The sequence below is a fragment of the Amphiura filiformis genome, chromosome 3 (genome assembly GCF_039555335.1).
Source record: "Amphiura filiformis chromosome 3, Afil_fr2py, whole genome shotgun sequence".
NCBI classification, from domain to species: domain Eukaryota; kingdom Metazoa; phylum Echinodermata; class Ophiuroidea; order Amphilepidida; family Amphiuridae; genus Amphiura; species Amphiura filiformis.
Window position 1 is genome coordinate 19,063,127 of NC_092630.1, and position 14,465 is coordinate 19,077,591.

The 14,465-nt window shown below is 37.5% G+C and overlaps 1 protein-coding gene across 1 annotated transcript in view; it reads right to left on the reverse strand.

The window, feature by feature from the left end:
- LOC140148163 (polycomb group RING finger protein 3-like) overlaps positions 1-14,465 on the reverse strand; it is an 81,465-nt gene that overhangs the window by 23,993 nt on the left and 43,007 nt on the right. The window contains exons 4-5 of the mRNA XM_072170025.1: positions 11,323-11,419; positions 5,447-5,502 (exon numbers count right to left, since the gene is read on the reverse strand). Coding sequence (XP_072026126.1) covers positions 5,447-5,502; positions 11,323-11,419 — 153 coding nt within the window. The remainder of the gene's footprint in view (positions 1-5,446; positions 5,503-11,322; positions 11,420-14,465) is intronic.

Sequence of the window (14,465 nt, forward strand, 5' to 3'; positions counted from 1 at the left end):
AACTATATAGGAGAAACATCATGAATACCAAGTCTATACTGAGGATCTTCAAATCTTAAAGTTTATTTACAACAATCTGGCCTGCATATGAGACAAAAAGATTACCCTAGTTTAATATTGAAATGTGTTAAAGTCCCTCAAGAATAGCCATGTATCTGAGATAGGCAGACATCAAATGCATCTTACTATTCCTCTACAAATATGGCAACTACAAATAGCACTATTAGCACACAACTCAAGTACTCAAGCTCCGCAATGCATATCTCCACTCCGATGCCAAGTAAGAGACGACAAGCGTCTAAAATGTTTGACTTGAGCATTTTTCTATTGGGCTCCCTATAGGATGTAGTTCAATTTTCATTGATAGCTTCTGCTAAAAAGAGAAAAATGTCTGGTTAAAGGATTTTGATTTTACAGCTTGTGTGGATTCGCCTGCCTGTTGTATAGACCTTTAAGTACTGCAACAGAAATAATTTGGTTCAATATTTGTGCCTGTGAAAATTTCTAAATTGATCATAACTAAGATAAGCTTACTCTGCTCCAGACATTTCCTTTTAAACTTTGATCAGAGATCAATACCAGCAAAACAAAAATTGGTCAACAGATCAAGTACAATATAATTAAACAAAAACTAGAACCTGATTTATTATCTTCCACCACTTTTAAAATATGGTGAAACACCAAGTGTTCACCAAATGAATTTTAAATTGGAATACAAAACTGATCAACTGGACTCACTTTTATTTGAGCAGCTACAGTATCGCACCTTATCCTAGGTGTATCTTCATCATTCCCAAGAAGTTTGACTCCAGATCTACGACCTCTGGCAACACCAAATTGTCAAAGGTCAACAACCTTTTGCCACCATATCATCAGATTGCCTGAAGATGCACCTAGGATAAGGTGCAATACTGTAGCTGCTCAAATAAAAGTGAGTCCAGTTGATCAGTTTTATATTCCAATTTAATATTTATTAAACCAGGATGAATGACAATTAACCTTCACAAACATACCAAATGAATTCTATTATCAATGAAAAAATTCTGAAAGGTGGAAAGGGGTGGAAAGCGTAAAAGAAAAATAGGGTTAGTATTCTTTTGTACAGTGAAAACTTGTATCAGTTGGTCCACCAGCTGAGGACAACCAAACTTATTAATTGGTCAAAAAACAGACAAACAATTCAAAATAATATCCTTAGGACACTTTTGTCAATCCCTGTCTGTCCTTATAGGGTCTATGCATGCAGTCAGTCAGGTCAAGTACAGTTCAGATCCCGGTGGGGTCACTCAACTTGCAATACTGACCGCACGATCGTTACCAAAATCGTGGAAAAAGGGGTCAATTTTAGGGCTTGTCCGCGGACAAAATTGTCCGTGAAATTGGAAAAATAGGGGTGTTTTATCGCACAAATGTCAGCAAAATTTAAAAAAAAAGGGGTTCTTATTCTTTTCTCCCGATCCCGTGGATAGCTGGCCAGATATTAAATCACAGGAATAAATTTGGTTTCCTCGTACTCATCCCGTGATCAATATTGTTCTCGGTTCTATTTTGTGCGTAGCATTAGCAAAAATTCATAAAAGCCTCGTCCTTGAAATGTTGAAATAGGGTCAAATGCAAATGTGTCCTCGGAATCTAAAAAAATAGGGGTGTTTCAGAGTACCATTTTGTCCTTGTTCTGGAGTGAAAAAGGGGGTAAAATTTCATGACTTGTCCTTGAAATCGACTGCGAAAGGGGGTAATTTGTACTTGTGGTAACGGTCCTACATGTCCCCCTTGCCAGGGAGTGACCCCACCGGGGTTCAGATGGGGAGTTGTAAAAACTGTATTCCACAGGAGGTGTGGTCTCACTTTGGTAAAGAGCTCGCTCTGCCGCATATTGTATATTGAAAGGGCACCAAGCAATTTTTGGCCCAAATATCTTATAGGCAAATATTTTGATATTACGCTATAAACAGCATAAAAAACAGTAAAACAATTGTCTGCATCACATGATTAGACAATTAAAGGTTTTAAGTATGGGTTCCCAAAAAATTTGGCATGTGTAAAGGGGGCGGGCAGACATTTTGGCACATCAAAGGTAGACTTCTCCGTAGTCCACTTGCCCATTGTGCATACTGTTAAAACTCTGATTTAATTAATTTGTGCACAATTGATAGATTTTCACATCTGATCTTTTTAGTCACCGTACTCCCTCTGTTTGTTAGCTTCCCAAGTGGACTACAGTCCAACCTCTCTTATCCGGACCTCTTTTGTATGGATCTCTCTGTTATCCGGCTGTGAAATCTTCACAGGAAAACATGTTTTTGATGATTTAACACCTTAATTCCATGCTCTGAATGCTTAAAATGGCATATCTCTATTGCATAAAGCACTCTATAGCCATCTTTTAGTGCTATTATCCCATATTAGCCTAATCTTTTGTTGTCACAATTTCAGTCCTTGGAACTTTCAATACAGAATTACATGTAATTCACTTATCCGGATTTTTCACTTATCCGGACAATGCTTGGTCCCATCATGGCCGGATAAAAGAGGTTGGACTGTACTTACTTTCGATTGCGGTTAACATGTTTAACACGGTTGTCTATCCAATGTATCCATGGATGAGATTGTCGGATTTCTGGCCTACTAAAATTGGCCATGATGTAATGCATCTTTAAATGGATCTGGCTTGTGATTGGTCGCCCAGATCTCGTTATGGTTTAAATCCTCCGGGCATGTACCATTACCATTGATAACTACATTGTACACAACTATGCAGCGCTTTGTGTACTAGGTGCATGAGCGCGTCTTGTACGTACGTGCGGTTAAATTGGATTGATAAACAAGTATGATTGACAGTGTGTGTTAGGGACTAAGTCCCCGGTCAAAGTCCTGTTAAAAATTCAATGTACATAGTCGACTTTTAACTCGGGCTTTCGCGATTATTAAACTGGTAGATTCTGAAATCAGAACTGTTCAGTATTGAAGTGCCATTATGTTACATTCAATAAGCCCATTCAATGTTGCATTCAATAAGCCTACGTATACTTGACTGTTACTGTCACTAATATAATTATATAAACTTTTTCATAACCAGTATTACTAGTATTTTGATGTAATAAAATTACTGAAACTGGCAAATTGGTGAGGCAAAAAACTTTTACAGGTTACATTATTTCGAAAAGGTGACTTTTGCGATGCGAAGAACTGGGTCGTGCACACTTCAATAAAACGTCAAATTTTGTTTTTGTTTACGTTAAGGGGGTCTATGCACTGAAAGGGCCTTTCAGACTAATCACCTCCAATAAGGTTGCAGTATTTTGACTCGTATGTCAATTTTTTGTCTCATATTCAGCAATGGCCACAACATGCAAAGATTTCAAGTAAAACTTACTAACAAATAAAGTAACTCTATGCATTTACGAACCGCGAAAGACGGGTGATCTGCTAGTATCAGTATAATTTTGAAGTTCAACTGAATGCGTTCATAATGATCAAATAACATATTTTTATTTATCAAAAATCGACTATGGCATAGTCTAATCAAAAGGGGGAACCTATTTTGGCATGTTGAAAGGGCCCAAGAGATTTTTGGCAGACCATTTTGAAAATTCACCCCTACACATCATCATATTACACCACAAGTGCACATTCAAGAAGAACTAGAGCGGTTCTCGATTTACGCGGTTCTCGACGCAAAGCGTCGGCCGCAATGCCTCCACCTTGATGCGTATCATTTTAACTGGTGCTATTTCACTAGGAACTGGCCATCTCTAGATGACAGTGTAGGTTTTAGGAAAAGTGTAACAAATGAAAGATGACTGTACCCACCAGGTTTCATGCCCATACGAGTTTTTAGTAATTTGACCTCAGATGACCCCTGGGTGAACCTGGATGACCCCAAAATTAAACTTTAAATGGTGACTGTACCCACCAAGTTTCATGCCCATACGAGTTTTTAGTAATTTGACCTCAGATGACCCCTGTGTGAACCCGGATGACCCCAAAATGAGCGTCCAAAAATTTGACTCTAAATGTTGACTATACCCACCAAGTATCATGCCCATACGACAGTATTTACTAATTTGACCTCAGCTGACCCCTGGATGACCCCAAAATGACCTTCCAAAAATTTGGCTCTAAATGTTGACTGTACCCATCAGGTTTCATGCCCATACGACAGTTTTTAGTAATTTGATGACCCCTACATGACCTTGGGTGACCTTGACCCACTAACCAAACCTACTGGAATTTGAAGACCGCCAATGACCATCCCTCCACCAAATTGCATCACTGTATATCTTACCAGTTCCGAGAAATTGCACCCGCAAGCTCGGACGGACGGACGGACAGACGGACGGATGGATGGATGGACGGACAACCAGGAAACATAATACCTCCGGTGGAGGCATAAAAACATGTCTACTTGTTCAATATTCCACAGAAGCATGGTCTTCAGACATGTCCTCACTTTGGATAAGTGCACTTAGTGACCTTACACTACTCAAATTGGTTGTTACATTGAAGCTGGCAAGATAGGTTAAAATGTTACTATGTCTGACATCAAGTCAATTTGCTGCTACCTTGTAGCCCCTAGATAAATGACTCTTGTTTTGTGTGTTAACTATTCAGATGACATAAAAGTTTGATGTACTCTCACATAAATAAGATTACAAATATCAAGTTTAAGTGAATTGCAGAAATAGATGCAAGTTATTTTACGGTTTTACCAAATTATAGAACTGGCTAAATATTTTTACCATTGCATAAACTACTCCCTATTCCAGAAAAATACAGAAAATATCATCCTTTTTTGCTAATTGAAACATAGCTAAATCTTATTAAGTTTTAACTGGCAAAGAAAGTCAAATTTTAGTTTTTGGTCAATTTTTGGAAATAAGGGCCAAAAACATGCGTTTTCCGTATGCCGTGACAATCACGCCCAAAGAATTGTACAAAGACTAATTTCAAGTTATGCATTTGAATATTTGGAAAACATATTTTCAATTCTGTGGATTTTGTTCGTTTCTAACAATTCCTGATGATGTTATACTCACATTTTAGTAGTGTTTCACCACTACGCTAGTGGTTTCATCAGACTGGCAACTCATCACATCTGACTGATTTGAAACCACTAGCGTAGTGGTGAAATGTCACTAAAATGTGAGTACAACATTGATCATCATTTTGTACTCAAATTGAAATTGAATCAACAAGGAATTGTTAGAAACAAACAATTTAACAAAATCCACAGTTAAAATCAACATTCCTAATGAACTTGTTCAAAGTGGTGCGGCAAGCAGTTCTACCCCTCTCTTTTTATCCTCCTTCTCTTCGTCTGCCCCTTCCCATTTTATGTTTCTACCTTTTTATTTCCTTTTTTTCTTCCTTTCCCCTCTTTTTGCAATCATGGGGGATGCCCCCTGCCCCAGTAAAGCCACCCCTGGTACAGATGTGTACTTACTTATTTGTAAATTTGGTACTAGCTTGTACACAATGTCCTGCATTGTTCTGTCAAATCTGAAAGTCACAAAGAAACAAATCACATTGTTAATAGCAACGGGGTATAAAATGGTGTTGTGTTGAAGGGTATGGTAGAGTGAAGTTAGAAAAGATTTTAATCTTTAAAAAGCCATAATATATGGTCCTTTGAAATGAATTTGGTTAATTTTATTCCAAACCTGATTTGGGGGCATGTTTGTTTATACATGTCCCAACCTACAGTTAATTGGAATCAGCCATATTTAGTGTGTTTGTGGGACATCCCGGGGTACTCAAGTTTGGTTTTGGTAGGGACGTGCAGCTGAGATTTTGGAAGTGGACCCATAAATATACAAATTTTTCAAGAAATTTGGACCCATTGATATACCAAAAGTCAAAATTTTCGGCCGAATTTAACCAAAATTGTCTTAGTTTTTAGAAATTTTCCCAAAATTGTGGGAAAATTTTGAAAATTTTGGCTAGATTAAGGAAAAATTGGGCTGTTTTTCAAAAAAATTGAGAAAAATTTGAAAAAAGGACCCATTCATATACCAAAATAGGCTTTGGAATAGGGGTCATTGATATACCAGAAGGCCGAAAATGCTACCCATGTTTGCGGCACGTCCCCGTATGGTCATTTGTACTGAGTTCTTACCCTCCGCCCCCCGGGGGGACATCAGAGCAATGTTGCATGATGTCTTAATTAAACATGAAATCCCCATCCATAGAACACCAGTTTCAAAGCAGCCACAATAGTACATATATGTAAAGTGGGGTTTCTTTCACCTTACCCCATTATTTTTGCTTAAAATGACCAGAGCAACTTTCCGGGAGTTGTTGTTAGTAATATTTCATAATTTTTAGCAAAAACAAAATAAAATTTGACAGAAATGGTGTTTTATGTATTTTACACTTAACACATTACCAAATATTTTCTTTGACTATTCATTATGGATCCACAAAAAGTAATTAGCAAGTGGACAAAGTGACAAAACTATGACTTTTGGGACCATATTCATTCCATAACCACCTAGGGTGCTTAAGGGGGTACTACACCCCTGGCAAATTTTGTGCCTATTTTTGCATTTTTCTCAAAAATTATTGCACATTGGTGACAAGTAAGATATGTATATTATAGGGGCAAGGACTACAACTACTGCACTGAAAATTCAGCAACTCAAGGCAAGTAGTAATTGATTTATTGATCAAATATTGGTTTCCCTCATTTTTGACTGTAACTCCACAACTGTTGTCTGTGTTGAAACAAAATTTCTAGTGCAGTCAGGGATGCAAATTGTGTGGGAGCGGGGAGCACCTCTCCTAGGAAATGACAATCAAAATTGAGGAAATAATGCCATGGGAAGAAAAAAGAAAGAGAGGAAAAAGGAGGGAGAGAGAAAATAGAAAAGAGGTGAGGAAGGGGGAAAAGAGGAAAGAAAAAGAAGGGGAGTGAGGTACAATATAATTATAGGGAGGGCTGTGAGGCAGTGAAGCTACTGAATGGAAGAGAGGAAATCTTTAAAGACACTGGTTGTGGAAAATTTGGAGGAATCCACATTATTGCAAAAATGTTCAAGAAATAAGAACAAAAAAGAGGAGTGTTGGTGTTAGAATATGGAAATGGGATATAAGGAAATTTACAATTCATCACCATAGGAGATATTTAATGTAATTTAACAGGAAAAAAGAAGTTGGGTGAAGGCAGGTGGAAACAGGGCACATATCTGAGGAAATTTACAGAGAGGCTGCAATCATATCTGCTGAGGAAATTTATAGAGGCAGCAATGAGGATTTTATGGGAACAAAGGTCATGAAGGAATTCAGTGTATCAATACTAATGCCAGTGAGAAGAGGACGAACTGGAAAATATTGAGGAAAGTTTAAAAAGAAGAACCTTAAAGCACTGAACAAGTTGTGTTTCCTCTGACAAAAAATGAAAGAGGAAATGGGGGTAAAGCAAAATGAAAAGGGAAAGGAGCCTCTGTCCTACCAAAATTGACCCCATACTAGTGCAAAATACCAATTTTTTGCGCGCTACGCGTGCATATTGACCACATAAAGCCTTTTTGGAAGCTCGAAGACTTAACATTATAGAGTCACTCTAAAAATACACGCTATGTTAACTTTCTCATCTTTTGAAGTGCAGAATAAAGCTATTTTATGCATGGTACGATTGAGGAAATCTTGAGCCTAAAAACCTTGCTCCTGAGGAAGAAATCACAATTTGCACCCCTGAGTGCAGTAGTTGTAGTCCTTGCCCCTATAATGTACATATCTTACTTGTCACCAATGCGCTATAATTTTTGAGAAAAATGCAAAAATAGGCACAAAATTGGGCTGGGGTGTAGTACCCCCTTAACAAAGTCATTTTGAGTGGGCACTTATTTTTTACATTGTTTTAAAAGCTGACAATATGTAAAGGCACAAAATATCCATCGATCATCATCAGTGTGTCGTATGTTTCAGACCATGATTCAGATTTGCATGGGCAGTTAATAAACTAACATCACAGTTTGCTCATTGTAAAGTCACTGTGTGGGCACTTCTAGGGGCATGCACGGTGAATATGGTACAAGTTTACACCTCCTCCCTTGCCTCTTTTGATGAGGATGCCATCAACCCCATATCTTATGTAGTGTCTTACTTGATAAAGCTCAACATGTATCTCCAGGAGAAACCACATACAATTCTACTGTCACTACTCTACTTAATAAATAATTCTTTTATTACCGAAAGATTTACATACAATCATGTGGTCAAGAACACATTGAGGAAACATTAATTGCCCGCCTGTTATTCGTGATCAGCAGGTTCATTGGCGGCCAACACACTTTACAGCCTTTGCAGAATTGTATAAAATAGGATTAAAGAGTTATGTAGTCCTTTTGTGCTCCTGTCACTATCAATTTCGTAAATGTGTCTTTGTCAGTAAACATCATGTTTCTATACGCCTCAGGAAGCGCATACCTTGCATGCAAACTAGTGCCATTGCCATTTACTTGTCCCGCAATCACGCTGGTGGTTATTTTGGATGGTAATGCTGAAAATATTTACCTTAAAACTAAAGTGCCTATTTCATTGTGAAATGTTTCACCTCAAAACCCACACATTCCCAACATTACTGTAAAAGTAGAAATTTTCATGCTACATTTATTTTTTTGTGTGTTCCAAGCAGCGAAAATAACAACCAACTGACAAATATGTTCATTCCTTTTGGGCATAATTCAATGTATGTCACCTTAAAATTGTGAATTTAAAAACAAGTAAAACAAGTAACTTTACGCTCTCTTTAGGGAGAGCATGGCGCAATGGTTAGGGTACTTGCCTTTAGTACATGAGGTCCCGGTTCGATTCAGCGGTGGCGATTTGCTGGGATATTGACTTGGAAAAAAAAGTCTGAATTTAATTAGCAACATCTGTAGATTAAACTCAGACTTCCGCTCTCCCCATGGTTCATTTAGAATTGGGTAAATGAATCATGAAAGTACTCCGCCTTCGGAGGGGACGTTAAGCCGTCGGTCCCGTGTGCAGAGAGTCATACCTGTACATGTATCTCGCAGCCAGTTTCGAAAAGAGCAGGGTGTTAACCCCTGACTGTTCCCAACCCGCCCGGTATTCAAATGGACCCCAATGGAAATAAGCTTCAATAGAGGCTTTCTTGGGTTATCCAGGGTTGTCAAAACCCGAACAAATCAAAAAAAAAAAAAAGAAAAAAAAAAGTAAACTGTTCAAAGTTAGCAACAGACAAAAAATTAAGCATGCAAATTTTCCACTTCAGTTGCCCTTTTTTGTTTGTTGATACAATTAAAGTTTTTCGGCTTATATAAGGCGGAAAAAATAAGACTCGTAACACAGTGTATTGATATATAATGGCGTTCACTGTCACAGAGTTGGGCGCAATGCTTACCCTAGTTGTGCATTGCGTAATGCGTGACTGGCACACGATTGTGTGAATTTACGCGAGCGTGAGTTTGGATTTATTGACGCATGGAGTAACAAAAGCCATATATTAGCCGAACAAACTTTTTAATGATTCTTTTTTGAGGGTCTACAGGTAGAATCAAGCAAACTTAATATGATCCCTAATAAAACTGGGATGTACTGTTATTGATGTTTAAACATGGTAGTACTAGACACTACTTCCATGGTTTAAAGGAGGCTGGTCCCATTTCATCACATTGCTTGAATTTTTTCACCTTGCTAAAAAGAAGAACCTTAAAGCACTGAACAAGTTGTGTTTCCTCTGACAAAAAATGAAAGAGGAAATGGGGGTAAAGCAAAATCAAAAGGGAAAGGAGCCTCTGTCCTACCAAAATTGACCCCATACTAGTGCAAAATACCAATTTTTTGCGCGCTACGCGTGCATATTGACCACATAAAGCCTTTTTGGAAGCTCGAAGACTTAACATTATAGAGTCACTCTAAAAATACACGCTATGTTAACTTTCTCATCTTTTGAAGTGCAGAATAAAGCTATTTTATGCATGGTACGATTGAGGAAATCTTGAGCCTAAAACCTTGCTCCTGAGGAAGAAATCACAATTTGCACCCCTGAGTGCAGTAGTTGTAGTCCTTGCCCCTATAATGTACATATCTTACTTGTCACCAATGCGCTATAATTTTTGAGAAAAATGCAAAAATAGGCACAAAATTGGGCTGGGGTGTAGTACCCCCTTAACAAAGTCATTTTGAGTGGGCACTTATTTTTTACATTGTTTTAAAAGCTGACAATATGTAAAGGCACAAAATATCCATCGATCATCATCAGTGTCGTCGTATGTTTCAGACCATGATTCAGATTTGCATGGGCAGTTAATAAACTAACATCACAGTTTGCTCATTGTAAAGTCACTGTGTGGGCACTTCTAGGGCATGCACGGTGAATATGGTACAAGTTTACACCTCCTCCTTGCCTCTTTTGATGAGGATGCCATCAACCCCATATCTTATGTAGTGTCTTACTTGATAAAGCTCAACATGTATCTCCAGGAGAAACCACATACAATTCTACTGTCACTACTCCAACAAATTCAGGCTGCTGGTCAATCATCTGCCAATCATGCATAATGTGATATGCATGATTGCCTGGTAGCCTGAATTTGTTTGAAAAACGTCCCACGATGGGTTGAATCTGCTATTATACAAATATTGACTGCTATGAGGGGCATGGTTAAAATTATAGGCCCAAGGTGATCTCAAAACCATGATTATGTCCCGGGCGTGGCCGGGGCATAGTCATGGTTTTGAGATCACCAAGGGCCTATAATTTTAACCATGCCCAATAAAAAGCAGTCAATATTTGTTTTATATACAAATCTTAAGATTCTTGTCATCTGTTTGGTTAAAAGCATCGATTTTAGGAAGAGAAATTAATAGTTTCAATGCGAACGGCACACAGATTACAATCTGCGACTTCTGCGTAATTATAACGCGTGAAAACATTAACGCTTGCGTAATATCATTTTACGCTGGGAAAACGCACAGTTTGATCGTGACACACGTGACCGGTCCATAGTTAATTTCCATGGACCGGTCCATAGTTCATTTTGCGGACATAGTTAATTCAATGACTGCACTTTCAACCAATCAGATGACAGGAATCTATATAGGAGGTATATAAAGTCTTATATCAAATTAGAAACTTACTCTGTTGTTACCTTTCGTTAATCTTCGTTCTTAATTAAATGAAACAAATGTTACATTTACCACATTTTTTTGGAAGAAAAAATGACTTACTATCACAAATATGAGTTTGGCAAAAAAAGAAAATGTGTTGTGCAACAGGAATGAGTAATTAAGGAAATCAACTTTCTTTCTTCATCAGCCTATATCAAAGAAACTGTGTATGTTTGTACTTACCCTACATAGTTTAATGGATGACTCTGGTGTATTACTATATTACATGTTGGACAGGTATTGTTGTCATCCAGGTATTTCACTAAACAACTTTTGCAAACTGTAAAGAAAAGAAAAGATTTAAAAAAATCACAATCAAATTCATTAAAATTAACTCAGACTGTACACCTGCAATTTTTGGCTCCCACTTTTAAGCAGTTTGATTCCGGGAGTTTGATCAGGGATTTACGCGAAGGGATAAGCATCCTAGACTGCTGCCCTCATTTGGAATATGTATCCTAGGTCTAGACAATAGGCGGATTAGCGGCCATTTTGTCTTCGACATGATTTTATTCATGTGTTCTTATACTTTAGTACACAAATATATAAGTTAACAGGTTTACAATATTAAAATTATATTTTGAATATACAATATATTCTGTAGTAAATCAATCAAATGACGGTGATTGTTCAGGTATTATATGCTTGATAGAATTAAACTGTCTGACCAACTAGTATTCTCCTCCGCCGTCAGTGTGATTCCAGACACTCCACGTAGGCCCTACCGTGTTGCGACGGTGGAGGAGACTAAAGCTGTATTGACGAACACGCATGCGTTAAAAAAATATGTAGCCTAGGTCGAACAATAGCGTGACGTAGTTTCCGGCATTGTTCCTGTGCACTTTCACCCTCCTGGTTTGATATCAAACTCTGCCTATGTATTTATATATCGCTCAGACTATATACAGTTAAGTTCAGGTTCATCACACTGCACAGCACTTTCTAGTATATAAATGCACTTACTTACACCATCTCCTTATCCACATGGTGAGTGAGTGTGATGCTTTTATATAGATATTAACTATATCATACTATAGTAAATAAAATATATTGTGTATCTTCGCACCGCAACTTTAGATACCGACCTCACTAAATCCTATTTTTACTCCTTTTTGAACCCCAATTACCCCAAGGGTGGTGCAATACATGGGCGTTATTATGGGAGACAAGCTTTTCGGGCAAGATTCAGAAGGGGGGCAAACATCAAAAGGGGAGACACAAGCAATTTTGGCAAAGATGTTTTAAATTTGAACTTCTCAAAAAAGAAGGCCATTTTTCAGAATTGACCCCCTAATAATTGCACATCTCCAATACATATTAATAGTCTGAAAGGATCACAGATCTCTCAGTCCACACATTATTTGCAGTAAATTTGTAAGCTCACAGGTTCTGCACAGATGCCCAGAGATATAGGGGATTGGAATTATATAGTCTTCTTTTGTTTGTCAATTATGTAACTTCAGGATTTGAGATGCAGGGAAAGCTGTTGTGTGGAAGGCTGCATTAGGTGCAAATTGTATAACATTGTGTGTGAAATTTTCATCATATAAATTATAATAAAATTTACACCGTTTCACATAAATATAAAAAAATCAATTGTAACATTTTCTTAATCATTGACAAAATGATTGAATTGCTGAATAAATTATTACTGGATGCGGTTCTTGCATTTTTTCATCATCAGTTGGCACTTACCAGCAGAAATCATTTTGCTTTTTTGTAAGTCAATTTGCTTTGAAAGGGTAAAGACTTTGTATGGTGTTCTGGTTTAACACTTATATAGTCTCTCCATCGCTCATCATTCTATCTTTTCCCCCTTTTCACCCCTCTCCTAATCTTCATCACATCACATCACATCATCATAAATCTCAATATATTTGCACCTGAATGTGCTGGTATAGCAACAAAAATTATGCCACTACATGTAGATTGTAGATGTGAAACAATAATCTTTTCATCTTAATTTTTCTGTTTTTGTGAATCTTTTGAAAATGAAATGAAACTGTCAAGAAATTTTGCCCTTTCAATTAGTATTGGAATTGAAGAATAGATTTAAATTATGATAAGTAACCATGGTAACTGTCTATACCCAGTGATTCGTCACTGTTTGCTGAAAATTGTTCCAGTAGATGGGTAAGACAAACTGCAAAATTATGCAGTTGAGTCACTCAAGTGTGTAACAAATGTAACTGCACGTTACCAAAATCACCCCTATTCATCACACATTCTGTGAGCAGATTTTATCTGCAGATTTATTTTAGAATGATTGCTGATCAGCAAGAGCAGCAAAAACATGAATTAGGACATTTGCCTTTCTGGTGAAGCTTAGGGCAGCAGTTCTAAGAGGCACTCATTTTCGAGGTATTATTTATTTATGATTCATGTACATGATGTAAATTATAATTCTTTAAAATTGTGTGAAAATTTAATAGTAATGTAAAATTAGCCCCTTAACATCTGTCAAGCAGGCAGCTAGAACTCCGTATCGGATTACTGTTGACACTGCTTCCAGGGTCTGCATTGGCAGCTTGTTGGCTTATCCTAAGGCTACATGCATGATTTACCATACTGTCTCAGAGACTGACTAGATGTGTTCATTTGGCATGTATTATAATTATGATTTCACAGGTTTTTTTGTTGATTAAGGGCTGAAATAGATAAATGAGTGCTCTGACCTAGTGTTCCTGGCCTGCAGGGTTCGCGCCAGATCGCGTCTTCGCGTCCATGACGCTTTTTTTGAGCGCCGGACGCATTAATTTTGAAATTATCAAACCTTCTGCGTCCGACCGGACGCAATAAATTTCAATGTCAGTCTTCAGAATGCAAGAAAGATCCCTGAAATTCGCCAATTGATCATCAAACTAAATACAGTATTCTCCGTTAAATGCAAATTATATTATGCAAATTATGTGTGTTCATGGATCTCATACTCCAAAATTAATGCCGAACAACTATGACGTCATAGAAGTAGCAATGTTTATATGGGTGTATAGTTCAGTGGTGAGACGAAAATATTGTGTGTCCTGCCCAGCTGCGTGACAATCTTCCAAAATTATACAAGATTTTCAGGATTTCATAGATTCCTCGCCTTATTTTAATGCTTCAGCTAGTAAATTTGTGAGTTTCCTCTACTCAAAAATGTAGAACTTCTGTTGATTACTGAAGGAAAATTTGCGTAAAGGGCACATGATAATCAGCTTAAGAAATTAGGGTGCCGAATTTTGAACCACGTTTGAACCAAGTTTGACTGTTTCACATCGTCTAGTAAATTTCCTTCCAAATGACAAAATTACCCAGTAATAAGCTTAACAAATGTTACAATTTTC